This window comes from Nanorana parkeri, unplaced genomic scaffold (genome assembly GCF_000935625.1).
Source record: "Nanorana parkeri isolate BGI_ZX_2015 unplaced genomic scaffold, ASM93562v1 scaffold1618, whole genome shotgun sequence".
NCBI classification, from domain to species: Eukaryota; Metazoa; Chordata; class Amphibia; order Anura; family Dicroglossidae; genus Nanorana; species Nanorana parkeri.
Genome location: NW_017307886.1, coordinates 174,309 through 198,465, shown reverse-complemented (window position 1 = coordinate 198,465; position 24,157 = coordinate 174,309). Strand labels below are relative to the sequence as shown.

Below are 24,157 nucleotides of genomic sequence, written 5' to 3'. Positions count from 1 at the left end.
ACAAGGGAAAACTGTTCATCCGTGGGGCGGGGGGTGTGTGTGGCCGAAGCATGGATCTGTGAGGACGTGCGGCGTGTGAGCTTCGTCCGTTCGAGGCCAATACAGCTGTCTGGCGTGGCAGTAAAGACTTTTTCTGAGGCAATGTCAAAGAGGAGGAAGGGTAAGGTGACCCCGAGAAACTCACCCAGGCCAGACCTCAGGCGTTTCTTTGCCCAGCCCGCATCTGAGCGAGGGCCGGCGAATCCTTAACCAAGATGGCGCCAACGCATGAGGCCTGCAGCAGCATGGCTGAGTCACGCTCCCAGGCAGAGGACGATGACATCTCCTCCGCCGAACAGCTCACTGCTACCCACCCCATTACTGCTGCGTCCAGATTCCCCTGCACGCTCCCACCTCTCAGCCAATTCAGATGCCCACTCGGCAGTCTCAGCGCAAGAACTCAGGGGCGTGTTTATGACACTTAGGGCTGACCTGGACACTATGGTGAAGCAATTGGAGGGCACTCTAAAACAGGAGCTGACAGCCGTTAGGCAGCAGATACAGTGAGTGGATGACAGGGTGACATCTCTAGAGACAGTCAGTGGCTATCTGAACACCTGCTCACAGGCGGTGAAGCAGGCACAATCTACCCAGATGCAGGCCCTCACTACACTTTGCCTCAAAGTGGATGATGGGGAAAATAGGAGTCGCAGGAACAACCTTCGCCTCATAAGCATCCAGGAGGCCACCTCAGTGGCAGACCTCCGGTCTACCGTGACTGCTATACTAAACATGCTGTTAGACAAACAGCCGGCGCATCCCTTGGAGTTGGACAGAGTGCACAGGGTCTACGGCCCGACTAGCCCAAGGGATGACGCCCCTCAAGACGTCCTATGTCATATTCACTTTTTTACTGGAAAAGAATAATGTGCCGGGCATGGCGGAAAAAAAAACAGACTTCGATGGCGCCTCCATCTCCTTTCTGCCAGATCTCTCCAGCTACACACTATATATGCAGAGACAACTCCGACCAGTTCTACGTTGTATCCAAGAGGCCGGTGCTTCGTACAGATGGGTACACCCGTTCCACCTGCTGGTCCGACAGGGTGACCGCCACTTTGCACTTCATAGGCCGGATCAACTTCCAGCGCTGTTCTCCCTGTTGGGCTGTGACCCTGTTCCAGTGCAAGCCTGGCTACTCCATTCCTGGATCAGGCGGACCCTCCCCCGGGTAATCTGAGACCAAGGAGACAGAGATCCCGCAGACCTTTTGGAGATAGAGTCCGAGACCGGCGTGGCCCTGCGTCAAGGGAGGACTGAGCTCAACCCACTGCAAGTCGGGTTCAAGATTTGTGTGCTTTCACTTGAATATTGCTTCGGAAGCCCAAAGTATGCCCCTATTACTTTACTTTGATTGATCTTCAGGACAGGGCCTGGTAAGAGCCTAGTGAGGAGCCCCCCTCCCCTCTTCCCTCCCCATGGCTACTACTGATATTGGGGGTCTTGTCCGTCCACTGCTGGGGTGCGCCAGACGACCAGGATGGTGGGGCCAAGTGCGACTCCTATGCACCTGAGTGGACTACATACCCCCCTCTGAGTGCTGAAACCAGAGGTTCCTCTATGTTGTTACGGATACACGTTATTCTCCTGAGTTTATATGCTATGTTGGTGGTAGGAAGCCTTATTTTCTGGGGATATGTGCATGACTTGGGGGGAGGGGGACCACACGGCAGGAGGGGGGTGGTTCTGGGGCCTTCTTGTGGATCCAGGGGGGCGACGGTGGAGGAGGTCCCACGCCCACCCCCCTCGAGGCGTAACCCAGTGAGAAGTTTGAGGTCTCCGGTGACCTAGTGTTCGTTTTCTCGCTAGTCAAGGCGTTGGATGCCTCCTGCCATCCCCGTCTCCTCTTGGGTCCCTGAGCAGGAGCCATGTCAATAGTCCGCTCTCATGGGATTCGTGGATTGTGGGGGACACGGCATACTTCCATGATACGTTATAGACAAAGAAAAAAAGAGGGTTTGGACTTTTAAGGTACTCCAAGGATCACACAAAACATATTTAGTTTTTATATAAAGTATAACAATTTTGATAAATATATTTAAAATGCATGGTTTTAAAAGAAAGACAACAAAAATTGCCTAAAAAAGACCATAGGATGTAGCCGCATCCTCCCACATTTTTAACCATATTACAATACTTATTGCAATTTGCTGGAAATCAGCTTCCTAGTTTAATTGTAGTCCCGTGGGAGGAAAACAGATTTCAACGCGTTTCACGGAGATCGGCTTCTTCAGGAATAGGCTACTGTCTTTCTACAAGAAAATCATATTTTTTTTATTTACAAAGAGTTCATAGTTTACCTATGCAAATGCATTTGAATATTTAGTACAGTTTGTTTGGTTCAATAAACTTACAATAGTCTTTAAAGACGGCTGGATCCCCCACTGACCATCACTCAATCATGGGCGCGGACGGGGAGGGACCAATAGAAATGGGGTAGAGAGCAAGACAAACCCCAAGGCAAAGCAGGAAACTACAGAGTGAGAGAGGTTTCAGAAGAGGCCAGATTTTCTATTAAGTGAGAACATCTCAAAAATTCTTATTATTATTGAATAGATCACACAATGAACACTCTTTAGGAGACCATAAGTGGGTCTGCCCATGTGGGTACAAACAAATATAGTTTATCGTGTTACCTGGAATTATCCATTTCCATCACCGGTGTACATTCTATAGCCAATAATTTGGGCTCCAAACACAGCCTCTAAGTAAGACCAATGAAGTATGTCAATATTACATTCTGAAATAACGACAAATCCTTAAAAGGAAAGGTACACAGGCCTGTAAGGCCTTTTCCCAAAGGTGCATCTAATCAAAGCAACAAACAAAAGTCTACATAAGTTTGTCTCTTACCACAAATATAGCCAATTCTCTTTTCTTTACCTACTCCTGAGCTCCAACCACCTGAGAGTATCAAAACCCTCATCCCCTCTTATATCCCTCCTCGCCGCACGCCAAAACGGCGATTATGGCGTCACGTCCGGCGTAGCGGCCTTTACAAGCATCCGCGCAAAAGGAGGCTTGAAGCGCATAGGGGAAAAAACTCAAAAACCATCAATTTGCAAAGAATGTGTCACTTCCTGTCAGGAGGTCCCAATTGAATATCCAAAAAGAATGGATTAACCCTTTTCCAGCCTTCAGCTATAAAGGTACATTCCAAAGCTTATTCCAGCTTGGTCAGTCTTAAAGGGGGCAAGACCACAAATAAAAGTATCTAAGGTATCCAACCAATTCTTTAACCGCTATGTGAAGACCCCCCTTGTCCGCGCCCACGATCAAACAGCAGTACAGTGGGCATCGCCATTAACATTACTTCAAAAAACATATTGAGCATACTTTTTTAAAATAAAAAAATAATATAAATACACCATATTTCATTAACAAATAATTTTTGTATATTGTGTTACAAATAATATTTAGCAGTAATTTGTGATTGCTACAAGAAAATCAAACACTTTACTTTTGGCATAGGAACGGTTTGTAACTTATAACCTCATTTAGGCCTAGAGACTTAGTCGCCTGCAGTGTATGTATCCATCTAGTTTCACTCCTTAGTACCTCTGCGTCAATGTCCACTTCCCTGTTATTTTCATGTACTCTTTCAAACACTTGAAATTTTATACAGGAGGAATCAAAATTATATATCAGACCTACATGGCGGCTGATTGGAGTAGATGTTATCTCTTTTGATATTAGGTATAGATCGTATATTCAACGTCGTAATTGTCGTTTCGTTTTTCCTACATAGAAGGAACCACAGCTACATGTCATAAGATATACTACATCTGTGGTGGAACAATTCGCAAAATGTTTGGCAGTAAATTTCCTTTCATTAGGTAAAATAAACGTACTTCCTTCCTGTATCCATGGATAGTAGGCACATTCACCACATTTGTACGTGCCGGTCATCTCTCCCTTACAGGGGTCCCCCTTGTTTTTGTCCCATGTAATGACTGAAGATTACATTATCCCTAATGGATCTGGAGCGCCTGTATACTATCTCAGGTATAGATCTTACGTGTTTTAGTATGGTGGTATCAGAACTTTTACCTAATGAAAGGAAATTTACTGCCAAACATTTTGCGAATTGTTCCACCACAGCTGTAGTATATCTTACGACCTGTAGCTGTGGTTCTTTAATTTAGGAAAAACGAAACGACAATTACGACGTAGAATATACGATCTGTGGAGAGTCAGCAGGGCTGAGAGCAAAGAAGGGGTTAACTTGGGAGAGCAGGTACTTCCCCTGCAGCCCTTCCTGTTAAAAGGTAACACAGGTGAGAGAGGAGTGGGGAAGCTGAGAGACAGACAGAAAGGTCTGTGTGGCTGCTCAGAAGCAAGTGGACTCTATCTTGGTGAGATCACCTAAACGCACTACGCAGTGCAATCTTATTGAAGGACTCATTTGTACGTGCCGGTCATCTCTCCCTTACAGGGGTCCCCCTTGTTTTTGTCCCATGTAATGACTGAAGATTACATTATCCCTAATGGATCTGGAGCGCCTGTATACTATCTCAGGTATAGATCTTACGTGTTTTAGTATGGTGGTATCAGAACTTTTACCTAATGAAAGGAAATTTACTGCCAAACATTTTGCGAATTGTTCCACCACAGCTGTAGTATATCTTACGACCTGTAGCTGTGGTTCTTTAATTTAGGAAAAACGAAACGACAATTACGACGTAGAATATACGATCTGTGGAGAGTCAGCAGGGCTGAGAGCAAAGAAGGGGTTAACTTGGGAGAGCAGGTACTTCCCCTGCAGCCCTTCCTGTTAAAAGGTAACACAGGTGAGAGAGGAGTGGGGAAGCTGAGAGACAGACAGAAAGGTCTGTGTGGCTGCTCAGAAGCAAGTGGACTCTATCTTGGTGAGATCACCTAAACGCACTACGCAGTGCAATCTTATTGAAGGACTTTATCTTTATGTTTGCTGAGGAAAGCCTTTTACTTTACCGTTTTGCTGAAGAAAGCTGTTTGTTCTGTTACCGCTGGATGAAATAAAAACTGTTTATTTATATCGGACTGTGTTGAAGATGCATGTGTACCCCTGGGGTTTCCCACAATACCTAAATGTCAAAAGAGATAACATCTGCTCCAATCAGCCGCCATGTAGGTCTTATACATAATTTTGATTCCTCCTGTATGAAATTCCAAGTTTTGGAAAGAGTACATGAAAATAACAGTGGAGGGGACATTGACGCAGAGGTACTAAGGAGGGAAACTAGATGGATACATACACTGCGGGCGACTACGTTTCCAGGCCTAAATGAGGTTATAAGTTACAAACCGTTCCTATGCCAAAAGTAAAGTGTTTGATTTCCTTGTAGCAATCACAGATTACTGCTATATAATATATTATTTGAAACACAATAGACAAAAATGATTTGTTAATGAAATATGGTGTATTTATATATATATTTTTATTTTAAAAAAGTATGCTCAATATGTTTTTTGAAGTAATGTTAATGGCGATGCCCACTGTACTGCTGTTTGATCGTGGGCACGAACATGAGGGGTCTTCACATAGGGGTTAAATAATTGGTTGGATACCTTAGATACTTCATATATTTGTGGCCTTGCCCCCTTTAAGACTGACCAAGCTGGAATAAGCTTTGGAATGTACCTTTATAGCTGAAGGCTGGAAAAGGGTTAATCCATTCTTTTTGGATATTCAATTGGGACCTCCTGACAGGAAGTGACACAATCTTTGCAAATTGATGGTTTTTGAGTTTTTTTCCCCTATGCGCATGTGCTTCAAGCCTCTTTTTGCGTGGATGCGTGTAAACGGCCGCTACGCCGGACGTGACGTCATAATTGGCGTTTTGGCGTCCAGCGAGGAGGGATATAAGAAGGGATGAGGGTTTTGATACTCAGGTGGTTGGAGCTCAGGAGAAGGTAAAGAAAAGAGAATTGGCTATATTTGTGGTAAGAGACAAACTTATGGAGACTTGTTTGAAAAGGCCTTACAGGCCTCTGTACCTTTCCTTTTAAGGATTTGCCGTTATCTCAGAATGTAATATTGACATACTTCATTGGTCTTACTTAGAGGCTGTGTTTGGAGCCCAAGTTATTGGCTATAGAATGTACACCGGTGATGGAAATGGATAATTCCAGGTAACACGATAAACTATATTTGTTTGTACCCACTTGGGCAGATTCCCTTATGCTCTCTTAAAGAGTGTTCATTGTGTGATCTATTCAATGATAAGAAGAATTTTTGAGATGTTCTCACTTAATAGAAAATCTGGCCTCTTCTGAAACCTCTCACTCTGTAGTTTCCTGCTTTGACTTGGGGTTTGTCTTGCTCTCTACCCCATTTCTATTGGTCCCTCCCCGTCCGCGCCCATGATTGAGTGATGGTCAGTGGTGGATCCAGCCGTCTTTACAGACTATTGTAAGTTTATTGAACCAAACAAACTGTACTGAATATTCAAATGCATTTACATAGGTAAACTATGAACTCTTTGTAAATAAAAAAAATATGATTTTCTTGTAGAAAGACAGTAGCCTATTCCTGAAAAAGCCGATCTCCGTGAAACGCGCTGAAATCTGTTTTCCTCCCACGGGACTACAATTAAACTAGGAAGCCGATATCCAGCAAATTGCAATAAGTATTGTAATATATTTAAAAATGTGGGAGGATGCAGCTACATCCTATGGTCTTTTTTAGGCAATTTTTGTTCTCTTTCTTTTAAAACCATGCATTTTAAATATATTTATAAATAAAAATTGTTATACTATATAAAAACTAAGTATGTTTTGTGTGATCCTTGCAGTACCTTAACCCCTTCATGACTGTTATATTCCACATTTTAGGCCTGAAAATGACTTAAAACCCCCAAAAATTATATATTTTCTGAATGCCAAGACCCTATGGAATAAAATGGTGGTAGTTGCAAATTTTTATGTTGCGCAATATTAGCGCAACTCCTTATTAAACCCTAACATTTAGTGAAAAATTGAATTAAATGCCCCAAAACACAACAAAATACCAATTTTTTTTACGAAATGTAAAAGATGAGGTTACAACGAGTAAAACGATACCCAACATGCCCAGGTTACGAATTGCGTGCGTCTGTGAAACGGCGAAAAACTGCAGTACCCCAAAAAGTCAATAAAAGACGCTTTAAAAGCCCCCACAGGTCATCAATTTAGAGATACCCCAAAATACTGGCCCTAGAATTATTGCTCTCACTCCGGCGTGCGCGGCAATAGCCAACATGTGTAGCGCGTTCGTCGTTTTCATGCGTCGGCGCACCCGACGCGTGTTTACGTGGTGACGCGCGTGCTCGCGGGGGACTTTTACATTTTTTTATTATTATTAGATTTATTTTATTTAATTTTAAAAAACTTTTTTTTTTTTTATTTACTTTGACTGCTATCACATAGGGGGACAGGTACTCTTTAAAGGTGATGCTGGGGGTCCAAATAACCCCCGTGTCACCTTTACACTGGAAATAAGCTATTGAAGTGCAGATCGCACTTCAATAGCTTATAGCTGGGCTGCAGGAGCCCAGAACTGACAGCCCAGGGACCGGAAGTGATGCAATCTGCATCGCTCCCGGTCCCATAGAACGGGGAGGGGATCGATGAACGGAATTTTTTGGGGGGGGGGGCTGTCCCTTCTACGGGACACAGAAGCGATCTGGCGACAGGTAAGTCGCCAGAATCGCTTCTGTTGTAAAGCCGACAGTCGGCTTAACAAGTTTAAACAGAGTCTGTTTAAACAGCCCCGAAGGGGTTAAAAGTCCAAACCCTCCTTTTTTTCTTTTTCTATAATATAAATTATCAGGATGCGGTACTTCTTTATGCATACCTCTTTGTATGAAAATAACTACCACCTATTCCATGATACGTTGTTCTTCATTATGTTCTGGTTACTTCCCCACAGAGCGACTCCATGGGGCAGTCTCAGGATTTCTGATTCTTTTTGGAAAATAATACAGTATTTTAGCTTTTTGTATTTTCCTTCCCTATCTTTCTGTACCTACTGTGCCTCCCTCAATTTTTTTTTCCTGCCTTCTCAGACCTTTTTGCTGTGCTCCATCCCTACTGACCTTTCCCTGCCCCCCTCTTCTCTTTCTCTTCTACCTCTCTAGATATTCCAGACGGATCTTTCTCCCAGAGACTCATTTTCAGCCAGGTAGGGCCCAGAGACTGACCAACTACAACTACAGATTCCCCCTCGCTTATCACATGACCTCTCCGGATTCTAGGTCCAGAGGGGTTTACACGGTGGTCACAAGATCGGCACTATGGGTCTTTGGGTCGGCCCTGGAGGATCCTGAGGGCCGTTTCCTATTTGTCAAGGGCGACAGAGAAATCAAGGGTCACGTTAGTCAATGTATATGCCCCGAATGTTCATCAGATAGCGTTCCTGGAACGTTGTTTATCCGAACTGTCTAAGCTTGTGGAAGGTACCCATATTATTGGGGGTGATCTCAATGTGGCCTTGGAGCCGCTTCTGGATGTTTCGCGCAACACTTTACATCTCTCATATGCCTTTCTCCGGCGGTTTAAATAAATACTGCAAACTGAGCAACTGTTAGACGTCTGGAGGGTTCTCCATGGCCATGCCAGGGACTAGACCTTTTTCTCAACGCCCCACCAGTCGTACTCATGAATTGACTATTTTTTGCTGAGACAGTCAGACTTGCACAGGGTTGCTACTATCTCTAATGAGATCTGTACGATCTGTGATCATTCCCAGATCTGGCAGTGGCGCCATAATGAGTCAATCCTGCAGGACGAGGGGGTCAGTGCTGCTCTAGAGCAGGAGATTTGTCAGTATTTTGAGGCTAATCAGTCGTCCACGATACGGCCTGTCTCGGTTTGGGAGGCACACAAATGTGTGATTAGGGGTTTCCTGATCTCCCAGGGCTACCGCCTCAAAAAGATTTGTTCGGCTACGATCATTGATCTAAAGAGCAATATTCGGTTCTTTGAACAGCGTCATAAACACTCCCAGGCTCAGGCGACTCTCTCGGAGCTCCTGGCTATTAGGGAAAAACTGCGGGCCTTTTTCTGGCATACGGCGAAAGCTCGGCGCGCCTTGTTGCGCAAACACTTTTACGAATGGGGCAACAAACCGGGGAGCCTCCTAGCAAGGGCTTTAAAGGGAAAGCCATCCCCGTACGGCCGTGTTGCAAGTACTCTCAAGCTCGGGGAGAGCTCTGAGGGAGTCTCTGGAAATAGATAGTTTTTCGGGAATTTTATCAATCTGTATGGTTCGTCCCCGTCACCCACAGGCCAATGCCCCCTCTGAGGGGGCATTGCGTGCAGGCAATGCCCCCTCTGAGGAAAGATGTCTGGAGAGGGGTCCCATCCACCATGGCCTGTCGGTTTCCTACCATTTACTCAGTGACCCACCTGATCTTCCACACCCAGTTTACATTTCCAAGTGGGAACGGGATCTAGAACCCCCTTTTACGGCACCTCAAGTGGATAGGATTTTTCAGATGACACATAAAGCCTCCATGTCCAGTAGACGGGGTTTAAGATCTTATCCAGATGGTACCGAGTTCCAAAGACCCTACATAAAATGTTCCTGCATTGCGCCCCGATTTGCTGGCGCTGTCAGGAGGGGTCGCTACTACATATCTTTTGGTCCTGCCCGTTGCTCAGAGTTCTGGGATAAGGTGGCCGATATTTGCGAAAGATTGACTGGCATTAGTCTAGGGTTCGAAGCGGCTGAATATTTACTACACCTGGCACCTATGCCTTTACGGCGATACAAGAAGTCTATCTTGGTGCATTTACTCAGAGCAGCGAAGGTATGCATCCCGCTGTACTGGAGGCGCACGTCGGCACCCATGATCTCACTATGGCTGTCAAGGATTGGGGATATCTATAGAATGGAGGATCTCCTGGCCTCTGCCAATCACAGGGTTTCCCAATATAACCGTACCTGGTTCTACTGGATGGAATTCACTGCGTCCCGAGACTATGTGGCCTTAATGGGAGAGGAATAGTAAAAGGACCAGATGAGTCCCGTAAGGGCAACTGGCCCGCCTGGTTTAGAGATGAACGAATGCCCCCACTGTGAATACTCCGGTGGTTGAGAGTCAATAATCAGGAGTCCAGACCAGATACAGAGACGGCTTGATGTCACTGGTGATGTGTTGGCGAATATCTAGATGTTTCTCTCGCTGCCATCTTTCTGCCTTCCTTTTTCCTTCCTCCCTTCTTTTCTTCCCTCTCCATCGCTCTCAGGTGTGTGAATACAAATTTGTGATTTCATGCTCCCCGACTTATACTAGTCAGCTGGGACAGAGATGTCTGAGATAATGCTGAGCGAAGAGATTTCACTCGGATTTACCGTACTGTTGCCTGTTATGGGTTTTACTTGCTATACTCCGCTGTATCTTCTATACATACAGTATCTCACAGAAGGGAGTACACCCCTCACATTTTTGTAAATATATAATTTCATGTGACGACACTGAAGAAATGACACTTCGCTACTATGTAAAGTAGTGAGGGTACAGCTTGTATATCAGTGAACATTTGCTGTCCCCTCAAAATAACTCAACACAATGTCTAAACCACTGGCAATAAAAGTGAGTACACCCAAGTCCATCACCTTTACCCTCAGCTACATTAGCAAGGCAGTGGTCATCTTTGAGATGTGTTTGTGGTTGTTATGTTGGAATACTGCCCTGCGGCCCAGTCTCCGAAGGGAGGGGATCATGCTCTGCTTCAGTATGTCACAGTACATGTTGGCATTCATGGTCCCCTCAATGATCAACCCCCACCCCTTCAACCTCTGCAGCAATGCTGGTAGCACTCATACATCTATTTCCCAAAGACAACCCTGGATATGACGCTGAGCATGTGCACTCAACATCTTTAGTCGACCATGGCGAGGCCTGTACTGAGTGGAACCTGTCCTGTTAAATCGCTGTATGGTCTTGGCCACCATGCTGCAGCTCAGTTTCAGGGTCTTGGCAATCTTCCTAAAGCCTAGGCCATCTTTATGTAGAGCAACAATTCTTTTTTTCAGATCCTCAGAGAGTTCTTTGCCATTAGGTGCCATGTTGAACTTCCAGTGACCAGTATGAGAGAGTGAGAGCGATAACACCATATTTACCACACCTGCTACCACACCTGAGACCTTGTAACACTAACGAGTCGCATGACACCAGGGAGGGGAAATTGGGCCCAATTTGGACATTTTCACTTAGGGGTGTACTCACTTTTGTTGCCAGTGGTTTAGACATTAATGGCTGTGTGTGAGTTATTTTGAGGGGCCAGCAAATGCACACTGATATACAAGCTGCCATCACATGAAATTATATAATAAAAAAAATTACAAAAATGTGAGGGGTGTACTAGCTTCTGTGAGATACTGTATGTTTATTTTTGTATTGTACTGAAAAACTTATAAAGAATTTACAAAAAATAATAATTTGATCCCCTGCAGATTTTGTAAGTTTGGCCACAAATAAATGAAAGGTCTATAATTTTTATCATAGGTGTATTTTAAATGATAGAGACATAATATCAACTAAAAATCCAGAAAAAAACCACGATACAAATGGTTTAAATTGAGTTGCAGTTCAGCGAGTAAAATAAGTATTTGATCCCCAAGCAAAACATGACTTAGTCCTTGTTGGCAAGCACAGAGGTAAGAGGTTTCTTGTAGTTGGTTACCAGGTTTGCACACATCTCAGGAGGGATTTTGGTCCACTTTTCTTTACAGATCTTCTCTAAATCCTTAAAGGAGAACTATGAGGCGAGTGCTTTTCACTCACCTCATAGTTCTAGCCGAACTGTGACAATGAGACTGTCACAGGTCGGCTCAGTAGATCGGGAGGTGAGCGAACACATGCCGGTGTTCGCTCACTTCTCGATCCTGTCACAGCTCTCTGCCGTGACAGGGAAGGGGATGGATTCCCCCCCTCCCCGCTCCGCCAACGCTGACTGGCGGAACGGACGGGTACAGCTGGCTCTGCCTCTAGATAGGCAGAGCCAGCTGTCACTCACGCAGCTGGGCGGATCTCGACATCTGTGGGAGCCAGAATTATTGTTGGTTGGTAGGGGATAAAATACTTATTTTACTCACTGAACTGTAACTCATTTTATAACATTTGTATCATGTGTTTTTTCTGGATGTTTGGTTGATATCCTGTCTATCATTTACAATGCACCTATGATAAAAATTATAGACCTTTAATTTCTTTGTAAGTGGGCAAACTTACACAAAATCTGCAGGGGATCAAAGAAAATGTTTTCCTCATTGTAGGTATATACTGACAAAGAAAATAAGACACTGGATTTGCTTTTTAACCACTTGAAGACCAGGGTATTAAACCCCCTTCCTGGCCAAGCCATTTTTCAGTATTCAGCGCTGCGGTATTTTGACTGACGTTTATTCAGTCATGCAACGCTGTACTGAAACTAATTTTATACGATTTTTGGGGGGCAGATAAAGCTTTCTTTTGGTGGTATTTAATCACAACCGGGTCACGTCGGGGAAATAGACACCAAACATGTGAAGCCTTAAAATTGCACGCACGCATGAAATCACAGAAAACAACCACACCCAAAATTGCCCATAGGTGACGCTTTAAAAGCTTTTACCGCTCATCAGTTCAGTGTTATCAGTAATGAATGGCCCTAAAGTTATTGCTCTCACTGTAACGTTCGTGGCGATATGTAACATGTGCGGCACAATAGGCGAAATAGACGTTTTCGCACGTAGGCGCACCGGACGCATGTTTGCGTGTGTATGTGGGGGTGCGGGGGACTTTAAAAAATGTTTTTTGTTATTTTACTTTTATTTGTGATTTTGTTTTGTTAAACTTCTTTATTTTTTTACACTTTAACTTTATTGCTATTACATAGGGGGCTAAGAAACCCCCTATGTGATAGCCAATTCACATAACAGGTCCTCTATGGAGACATCAGGGGTCTCCAAGACCCCTGTCACCTAGGGACTCCCAGAGAAGCTGATGAAGCAGAGATCTGGTTCAGCAGCTTATCACCGGCACCTGTTGCCGGAGAGTGACACTGAATGCGGAAGTGATGTAATAGACATCACTTCCTGCAATTGGGGGACCGGAGAGGACTGATACTGATGTACTGATTTCCATATGATCTCCAGTGACGGTCGCCGTACCGGTCCCAGCCGCACTGGGCACAGCGGATCTCGGGACCGGCAGCGGCGACGACGGTGGTGGTACGGATGGGGCGCACACCACCACCTACTACAAGCGATAGGGCATCTCTAGAGACGCCCAATCGCTTGAATGTAAACAGCCATCACTGGCTGTTGACATTTCTGACAGTTTCCCCACTTGTGTGCACGCTGAGCGCCACACACAAGTGTGGGGAGTGCAAAGACGTCTTAAGGCGCCCTCCCGCTCCTATAAGGTTCCCGTCCGGCCGTTCAGGAACGGCCATGGACGGGAGGTGGTTAAAGGCAATCAACTAACTGTAAAAATTACAGTAAGGGTTGTTTTCATTTCATTGTGTTTAACAAATGTGACAATTTTCATAAAGACGACCCACCAGCTTCTTACCCAACACAGTCAGTGTGACATTGGTTGATATACTTCCTGCAGCATTTTGTGCCATACAACTGTAAAGGCCCATGTCTTCAATTTTAACATTGACAATGAATAGGACTTCATCTTCAGGCATAACATGCATACGGCGTTCTCGTGCTGCAGGAAAATCAGTTCCCCCATCTTTCTGCCAAGCAATTTGTGGAGGCGGGTGACCTTCTGCTGCACATTCCAAACGTGCCATGGCACCAGTGCGGATGGTCAGATCCATTGGAGTTTTCAGGAATGAAGGCATTTCTGTAATGAAAAAGACAAGGTCATTTGTCAAACACAGATTACTACAGGTCAAAGGAGTAACAGACGCTATAACTAGGGATGTCCCGATGCCACTTTTTCAGGCCCAAGTACAAGTACAAGTACATCCCCTCATGTACTTGCCGATACCAATTACCAATACTTTTTCTTAAAGGGACAGGTGACTTTAAATGATCCATAGTACAACTACATGTTATGTACTATGGATCATGGTTTAACCTATTCATGTTAGCAGGGGAGAATTGCTGGAGTGTAGTGAAGGTGTGTGCTGTATATATGTACTACATATACATTACACACGTCCAGTACACTATAGCAATAGATTTACAGCCAGCCCCGTCCCAGCTTCCCTCACTCACAGTTTCAGTCCGATCCCTGTTGCCTCACGCGGCTAAGCAAGAAGAAAAAAAAAAACATAGCGCAAGCTTCGGCGCTAGGCTTCGGGGCATTTTGACAAGTACAAGTACTTGTCAAAATGCCCTGTATCGGGCCCGATTCCGATGCTAGCATCGGTATCGGGACATCCCTAGCTATAACACTTGGAAAAAAAAAAGGTTGTTTTTTGTTTTTTAAAGGCACTTTAAAGACTTAAAGGAGAACTATGAGGTGAGTGATTTTCACAACCTCATAGTTCAAGCCGACTTTTAAGAATGAAACTGTCACATGTCGGCTCTATAGATCGGGAAGTGATCAAACGCATACAGTTGCTCGCTCACTTTCCGATCATCTCCCTGCAGAGAGCGATGACTGTCAGTCACTGCTCCGACCCTCCAGCGCTGACTGGAGGAAGGAAAGGGGAGGGCCCAGCTGGCTCTGCCTCTAGATAGGCAGAGCCAGCTGTCGCTCACGCAGCTGGGTGGATCTCGACAGCATTGTCGGGATCCGTCCCGGCGCTCTCAGTATATCACAGGCAATAGCCCACTATATACTGAGCTTTGGGTAGCGCTGGTATATGACCTCCAATGGCCCTTAAGGGAACTATGGGATAAAAAGGTTACCCCACAGTTCTCCTTTAGGTTATTTTTCATAATGCTGTGTGAAGTGAATAGGAACACTAAACAACAAACATATAGACAGGGGTGTGGAAATTTTAGAAAAAACTACTTGTCCAAGGACTAAAGCGGCGGCCGAATCTACTTGTCCCTTCATGGCAATCTACTTGTCCCGATACAAAAAATAATAATTTTAACCAAAACCGTATTTAGTAGTGCTAAGAAGCACTTCTCATTGGTCAGTGCCGTCAGGTGACTGCGTTGACTAACAAGTGCTTGCAAATTGCGAGCGGAATTCACAATACATGGAACAGGTACATATACTACACCCGTACTGGTGGACGGGAAGGACCGTTTGCCGAAAGGTAAGTATAGTGGGAGGGAGATTTGTGCGGGTAATTCCATTTTCCCAAATTACTTGGGAAAGTGAATATACCCTTTAGGGTTGTTGCAGACTTGGGGATTCCCAGGACGTGCGATTGTGTGCTGTTGCATACAGCGGTTTCATCCGCATTTATTTAGTTCAAGCCGACTTTTAAGAATGAAACTGTCACATGTCGGCTCTATAGATCGGGAAGTGATCAAACGCATACAGTTGCTCGCTCACTTTCCGATCATCTCCCTGCAGAGAGCGATGACTGTCAGTCACTGCTCCGACCCTCCAGCGCTGACTGGAGGAAGGAAAGGGGAGGGCCCAGCTGGCTCTGCCTCTAGATAGGCAGAGCCAGCTGTCGCTCACGCAGCTGGGTGGATCTCGACAGCATTGTCGGGATCCGTCCCGGCGCTCTCAGTATATCACAGGCAATAGCCCACTATATACTGAGCTTTGGGTAGCGCTGGTATATGACCTCCAATGGCCCTTAAGGGAACTATGGGATAAAAAGGTTACCCCACAGTTCTCCTTTAGGTTATTTTTCATAATGCTGTGTGAAGTGAATAGGAACACTAAACAACAAACATATAGACAGGGGTGTGGAAATTTTAGAAAAAACTACTTGTCCAAGGACTAAAGCGGCGGCCGAATCTACTTGTCCCTTCATGGCAATCTACTTGTCCCGATACAAAAAATAATAATTTTAACCAAAACCGTATTTAGTAGTGCTAAGAAGCACTTCTCATTGGTCAGTGCCGTCAGGTGACTGCGTTGACTAACAAGTGCTTGCAAATTGCGAGCGGAATTCACAATACATGGAACAGGTACATATACTACACCCGTACTGGTGGACGGGAAGGACCGTTTGCCGAAAGGTAAGTATAGTGGGAGGGAGATTTGTGCGGGTAATTCCATTTTCCCAAATTACTTGGGAAAGTGAATATACCCTTTAGGGTTGTTGCAGACTTGGGGATTCCCAGGACGTGCGATTGTGTGCGGTTGCATACAGCGGTTTCATCCGCATTTATGGGGTTACATCTGTGTGGCAATCGCTGAAAAAAAGGTAGATGTACCCATTTTCACGACATGCACCGTGCACTGTTTTCAACCGTGATCGCCCGCGGCTGTATTGCAGCAGGAAAACGCGCAATCTGCCTGGCACGACTGGGGTGTCATTAAAAAATAATGGCACTGACAGCACGATCGGCGGTGGTGTGCGATTCCGTAACCACCCAGCCATCCGCTCGGTTTCGTGCATGATGACCGTGCAGTCACGGATCGCACACCACTGCCTATCGCGCTGGCAGTGCCATTATTTTCTGTATAGAGGGGTTTTCTCAAATTTGACAGCAAAAGTGGAAATACAGTTTAACGGAGCACAATTAAGAGGTGTTCCAGCTTTCAAGTGACACACACCCCCTCCCCCCTCAAGGCTCTTCTGCTTGTTCTGGTGGCATCACAGGTCCTTCCAGTTCTCTGGTAGTGGCAGTGGGTTGTGCTTACTCCTGCATTGACTTGCACTTATGTAATAACACGTGAGCACTGTTCAGGACAGTAGTACTGTGAGCCACAGCTGGTGTGATAATTCTGCCCCAATGGGTGTGCCCATGACAGCCAGGGTTCAGAAAAAGTCGTATGAATGAAGCCAGCAGTCATTTAATTGTGAGGACCGGCAACACCTAGTGAGCAAGAGAAAATTATATTGGTACAGCACCGGACTAAAGATGAGCACTGCAGGAAAAATAGGATTTTTGTACTCGCCACAAAATCTTACACTTGGAGTCCATTGAGGGACACAGGAAGTCTTAAACCTTTGGGGTATACTGGCACCTACAGGAGGAATGGACTCTGGCAAACAAAAAACTGCAGGCCAGCCCAAGGTACAATTCCTTCTACTACCAGCATGCCTCAGATTTAAAGCAAAGTTGTACCAAGAGCATGATCATAAAAAACACAGAAGAGTGGTATGCGTGTCCATCAAAAGACTGCAAGAAAAAGATGTACAAAAGGTGTACAAAAATTCCATTTACTTTTTTGTCCATTAAGGCACACAAAGTCTTAAACCTTCAGGACATTCAAGAGCAGTCCGACTGAGGAGTTGGAAACAACCGCTGGCAGGCCCAATGTAAAACATTAACGTGACTGTGTGCAGGTCAAAGAGCTAAAAGATCTTATGCCCAAAGCTCGCATCAGAGTCAGAAATATCCACCTGGCAGAACTTAGAGAATAAGTGAACAGAAGACCAGGTGGCAGTCTTGCAAGTCTGGAAAACAGAGGCCTGTTACAAAAAAGCCGGAGGTGCTGATAGCCTTAGTAGAGTAAGCCTTACTAAGAATGAAGGGAACCTGATCCTGATAAAAACCACAAGCTTGAACGGTGGTCTCAGAGCCACCTAGAGGTGGTGAAGCAAGATAACAATGCCCCTCTGGGATGACAAAAACAGAATCAAATTCTGAAAGAAGCAGCGACTGAAAGATAGACTCACACAGCCCAACCCACATCCAAATAATGGACACAAATTTCCTTTTGCTGAACTTGAGTCAGACAGAGGGACAGAAGTACAATGTCCTGATTAAGATGGAAGGCAAAGACTAACTTGTCTTTGTGCAGAAGCAAGTGGGGTTCCTTGCAGGATAAAGCTCATCTAGGTGAAGTGATGGACACAAGAAATGCAACCTTGTGGGTCAGAGTAGAGGGAGGCTTCTGAATCACCAAAAGAGCCATATTCTTATCGAGTCAAGGGAAATTTGACTGGTAGAAGAACATGGGAAATTCCCATTACAAAGGTTTTAATCAGATTGGAAAGCCAATAGTATCTGCAACAGAATAGAAAGGGCAGATACATGTTTCTTTATGGTTCCAAGAGCAAAATGTTGGTCCAGAATTAATTGCATAAATGAGAGATCTGTCCCACCGATAAATTGCTTGGGTGAAAGCCCTTAGACTCACACCAAGAAAAGTACACATTCCATGTCAGAAGGTGGACTCTGAACTATTATTGGAAAGCTCTCCACCTCAATCCAGCTGAGCAACCAAGGAAGACGTTTCAGGAGAGGAAAGGCATAGATTAGGGAGTACTGATCCAATAGAACCACTAAAGCATCCACTCCCTCCATCAGTGGGTCCCTTTACCTTGAACAAACCTGTCCTGTTTGCTGTTGTACATGGAGGCCAGGAGGTCCATATCTGGGGTTCCCCCCATGATACAGGTCCTGAACACATGCGCAGAGACAACTCTCCTGTGTCAAAGCACTGCTCGCTGAAGTACTCTAAGCCAGTGATGAATGGCTGACAAAGCTGGAAGATGATGTTCCACCCTGGAAAGGATCTGCTCTACCCCTCTTGCTACTGGGAGACTTCTTGTTAATCTTGGATTGTTCCTCACCACTGCTGTGGTGTTATATAACTGGATCTGAATCAGATAGCCCTCCAATGGGTTAGACCAATGATAGAGGGAAAAAGTCTGCCAAAATGGAAGAACAACAAAATGGTAGTGCAGAAAACCAACAGGAAAACAAAGAAAATGCTGGAAAGAAGGGCACATGTCCATGTTTTATGTCCACTGACGCCAGGAAGTCCCCCTGGTAAAGGGAAGCAATGAGAGATCTAGTGAATTCTATCTGGAATTTCCGAGGCCTAATATAAAATTTTCAGGGCCTTGAGGGTGAATGCTCACTCTGGGTTTTGGGAAAGCTAGCAAATGTGGGTAAAACCTGACGTTCTGCAGCAGGAACTAGGGGTCCAGAATTTTTGGGAGTAACTGATAAACTTCTGCAAGCTGCTGAGTGGACAAAGGGAGATTTTATGCTCGAAACCGAGGATGAAGGGAATGAAATTTGAGTTTGTAGCCCTGAGACACCAACTCTTGCATCATTTATCAGTGATGCAAAATATCCATGCAGCTGCAAAAGGTGTGCCCCACTCTGAAAAGTGGGGGGCATACCTTTATGGGAGCCTTGGAGTGCCAGACCTTGCAGCCAGATGGGGAGCCTCCCTCAGGGGGCTTTGACGAGGAAGCTAAGGGTGTGGGTGAAACGAAAGGAACTCTTCTTAGCAGAGACAGACCGAAAAGGTTTAGCAGTCAGCTCTTTCGGCTTCATCCTCTGAGGAAAAGGAGTGATTATGCCATGTAGCATTCTTGATAACAGCAACCAAAGTCGATCCAAAAGAGATGTCTCTCAAAGGCCACACAGATCAATCGCATTTTGCAAGGGAGTTCTGCACGCGGCAACTGTGGTCTATGCGGAGTCCAGCACTTTAGGTAAAAGGGCCTTGCGCTTATGTACAGTCAAGAGACTTATGCAAAAAGAAAAAAAAAAAGCCAGGAGGCTACTAACAATTTATTACAGCTAATGTTTCATGCCATTGACATCTGTCCCTCACACTCAATGATCTAAGGGCCACTGGCAGCAGCGGTCAGAAGCCCCTTACAGGGATCTTGATCAGGCTGGTCTGACAATGCAAAATTACAACCAAAATTGGGTGTAAGGCAAGACCTGCCAAAGAGTCCTGGAGAAGGCCACCAGCTGCTTATCGGTCCGACAGCACAGGAAGAAGCGACAGGTTGATCCTCTAGCATCAAGTGGTGTATACCACATTAATAAAAGCTGAAATGGTCTCCTTTAACTTGGGAGTGAGAGTAGTGGACTGCAACTGCTTAGGGGAAAGTTAATCAGTTAAAGACTTTACCTACAGTTTGCTTGCCAGTGTCTAATCCTCCTGTAGGCAGCAATTTACCCGGAGGTTTAAAGGAGAACTATGAGGTGAGTGCTTTTCACTCACCTCATAGTGCTACCCCACCTGTGACAATGAGACTGTCACAGGTCGGCTCAGTAGATCGGGAGGTGATTGAACACATACCGGCGTTCGCTCACCTCTCGATCCTGTCACGGCTCTCTGCCGTGACAGGGGAGGGGCTTGATTCCCCCCTCCGATCCTCCAGCGCTGACTGGCAGAACGGACGGGGGAGGGGGCGGGTACAGCTGGCTCTGCCTCTAGATAGGCAGAGCCAGCTGTCAGTCACGCAGCTGGGGGGATCCCGGCACAATTGCGGCGCCTCAGTACACCGCGAGCTATAGCTCGCGGTATACTGAGCCTAGGGTGAAGGGAGGACGCTCCTTTAAGGCTTCTGGTATCCCGTTAGTTTTGCTTGCCATTTTTTCCTAAACACTGAAAATCTGATTTATCTTTATTTTTTATTTTAAGACAGCTAAAACCTTTTTAAAATGACAATTTTGTAAAGGTTGCCTAGAACAATACATTTACAACCTGGCCTAAACAAAGAGAACAGTTTTAGCGCATATAATTCATTCACATACTACTTTGCATTACTGATGAAATTAAAAAAAGGTTTGGGACCAACACATACCATTGACTGTGAGCTTAGCTTTACTGGAGTAATTGGAACCAAAATGATTGGTGATGACACACTGGTACTTCCCTTCATCTGTAAAGTTCACATTATAAAGGTGCAAAACTGTAGTATACTCTATGAGCTCCACTCCATTTTTATAATATCTGGCAAAAGTTTCTACTTTGGCATCATACAGGATTTCACTGTCTTTCCTCCATGCCGTGTACATGGGCGTATCACTACTACTGCCTGCAGAACATGTGAGCGTCACATTCATTCCTTTCAATGCCACAGTTGTCTCCGGATGTGCTTTGATTTGTGGTTTAGGAAAGTTATCTGGGAAAACAAAAATTATAGCATCCTTTAGATCAATACAAGAAAGGCAGTAAAAATATAGAATTAGAACCTATCATCTAGCATGGTATAAAGAATGATAAGCAACTTCTGAGTTATGCGCTGCTGCAAGCCACTGGATATCTGGAAAAGGTTCTTTTTTTTTAAGCCCCCAGGACATAAAAAGATTTTAACCAAAGGTTCAATATATACAGCAAAACCCAATGTATATTCAAGAATTTGATTGATTTTCTTACGACAAGTTCACTTTTGAAACTTCTTCGAACTGGACCACTCAGCAGCGGGTGAGGAACGTGAACTCTTCTCAGCCACGAGGCTGGAGGGCACGCTGCGGGGTGAGGTGAGGGAGCTACACCAGAGGGTCACCGCTGCAGACTCCAGCATATCGGCCCTGTCAGCCTCAGTCACACTGCATGACGCCCGTATAGAGGCGCTGGAGGCAGCGTGGACATCCCACTGTTCTCATCTCTGGCAAATGCAACTGAGGGTGGAAGACGGAGAAAACCGAAGTCGCCGCAATAATATCCGCCTGCAGGGGATTCCGGAAGCTACTCAAGGCCCTAAGCTACACGCCACTGTTACTGCTATCCTCAATACAGCCCTGAGGAAGCCCCCTACCGCCATCATTGGGCTGGACAGAGTTCACCGTGTGTCAGAAGCCAACCACTCCTCTCCCTCTCCAGTGGGAGGCACTGAAGGTGGTTCTGAGGGGACTCTTAATCCAGCTGGGCTCCAGGTTGAAGAGGTAGAATTCCAGGAATGTTCGGGAGGCTGTTCAATCACCCTCGGATCTTGAGACCCAGCACATGCTCTCACCTTCTTCGGAGCTCCTGTTACATATTTCTCAAGCTCAATTAAAACTCTTGGGCCTCCTTGACTTACCGACAGGACAAACTGGCGTCCAGGGCTTAAGGGACTCGCAATAAATGAGGGTGGGCCCTTGTCCGGACACTGCATACTAGATCCGTTCACATGTATGTTCCGCATATCCGGTCCACGTAAGGTGCCCTTCGGACCCCCCTCGGAGATCCAACGTACGCCCGCAGACTTTTACGCCTCTGTACAATCTTCCGGGGTTCGACGCGCCTCCCACTGACCACAATGTACGGGTGTTGACTTATGTCCAAGACGCCACCCTCAAAGTGTTGGCGGATCCTGAAGATGAGGCCTTAGAGAGTTACCCTTTACCATGGAGGAATTGCTTTTGGCTCTCCAGTCTGCACCTGCGGGCAAGAGCCCCGGGCATGACTGCTTTACAGTAAAATTTTACAATCTGTTTCGGGACAAACTTACCCCCTTCTTACTCTGGGTCTTTAATTCTATAGCTCATTGTGCCTCCTTCCCACAAGAGGCCCACATTTCTCTGATTCCTAATCCGGACAAGGACCATTCTCTCTGTACAAATTTTCGACCGATCTTTGATCAATGTCAATGTGAAACTGTTTGCCAAACTGATTGTAACCAAATGCAGCCTCCCCTTCCGGGGATGATCCATCCTGACCAGATGGGGTTTGTCCAGGGTCGCGAGGCACGGGATAACACCATCAGGACCTTGCTGCTGATGCACAATGCCCAAACCTCCAATACCCCACTCTGCCTCCTCTCGGTGGACGCAGATAAGGCATTTGATCGGCTGTACTGACATTTTCTCAAGCACACTGTTACAACTGGGCATTCATCCTAAAATGCTTAGAAGCGTGATGGCCCTGTATTCTGGCCCATCAGCTAGGGTCCACCTTAATGGCTCACTCTCTCCTAGCTTTCAGATTTCTATTGGCACCCGACAGGGTTGTCCGTTATACCCTCTCCTTTACGTGCTCACCATGGAACACCTGGCTTCACGGGGGCCGTCTCCTCCGGAGATGTTTTTGTGGGGACTCCTGGCAGAGGGTGGGACCTCCTTTGTACGCTCTTGCCCATTCCCCTACTCCATCTTTGGCCTTTCTGATCTCCTTCCCCTCCTGTTTTTTCCGATCTATGTACCTCCCCTCCCTCTAGGGGTTCTACCCTGGTCGTCTTCTTCTTTCTGCCTTTGTCTATTTCTGTGTTTGCAGATGACAAGTTATGTAGTGGAATACAGTCCTTACAGGATGTCTCCAACTTACAGGCAGATCTGAATGCTCCGTGTGATTGGGCAACTATTTGGCAAATGGTTTAATGTTGATAAATGTAAAGTTCTGCACTTGGGGACTGGAAACATGCATGCGTCCTATACTCTAAGGGGAGTATGTTTGGGGGAGTCAATGATGGAGAAAGATCTGGGTGTTCTGGTAGATCATAGACTCAATAATAGCATGCAATGTCAAGCTGCAGTTTCTAAAGCAAGCAAAATACTTTCTTCTATTAAGAGGGGTATAGACTCCAGAGACTTTCTTTGTATCTATATAGGTTGGACTCGATGGACTGGTGTCTTTTTTCAACCTGACTATGTAACTATGTCTATACCCTACGTACTACTCAAGCTGTCAGGTGCCCAGGAACTGCAGGGCTCAGCTCCAGCGCCACCTGGAGGCGCTCTGGATCCTAACACTTACGATGAAGGCCTTTACTGCAAATGCCTTTAGATCATATCCTTGAGACACTTGAGATTTGGGGCTCACGAACCATGGCACATATGGTGGCCTGGACTGCATAATTATTACAAATTACTCTACCAGATAGGACAACCTGAATCGTTAATTATGCAAACTTTGCTCTAACTAAATGCCGTTGTCTGTATAGTTACTTTTGTATATCGAGTACCAATTGGGACGGTCTCTTCTCTCACTTTTGTTGTCTTCCCTTTGTGGTTAAAGACTATTCGTTTTTTGATTTGTACTGGAAAAGTTCAAATAAACTCAGATTGTACTAAAACGATTTCAGCTATGCAGAATTGGAAATTCAAACAAATACAGGCGGTCCCTGGGTTACATACAAGATAGGGACTTTAGGTTTGTACTTAAGTTGAATTTGTATGCAAGTCGGAACAGGTAAATTTTTTAGTTTTGGATAGCATAGGGAAGGGTCACGGTTCTTTTGCTGTCTGTTCTTGTTGTTCTGAAGATTATAATATAATTAAAAAACATTTTTATTTAAAATGACACAGCAATTTTATTTTTAATTTTATAAACTTAATTTTTTATTTGTTTGCATTTTTAATTTTAATTTAATTAACTTTTTCTTTACTTTTTAAAAATAATTTGTCTTAATTTAATTTTTTTAAACTTTTTTATTTTAATGCTGG

The 24,157-nt window shown here is 45.2% G+C and overlaps 1 protein-coding gene across 1 annotated transcript in view; it reads right to left on the bottom strand.

Moving 5' to 3' along the window:
* The window catches only part of LRIG2 (leucine rich repeats and immunoglobulin like domains 2), a 115,312-nt gene that overhangs the window by 18,863 nt on the left and 72,292 nt on the right, over positions 1-24,157 (bottom strand). Inside the window, exons 11-12 of the mRNA XM_018570872.1 lie at positions 20,596-20,916; positions 13,563-13,844 (exon numbers count right to left, since the gene is read on the bottom strand). Of these exons, the coding sequence (XP_018426374.1) occupies positions 13,563-13,844; positions 20,596-20,916 (603 nt within the window). The remainder of the gene's footprint in view (positions 1-13,562; positions 13,845-20,595; positions 20,917-24,157) is intronic.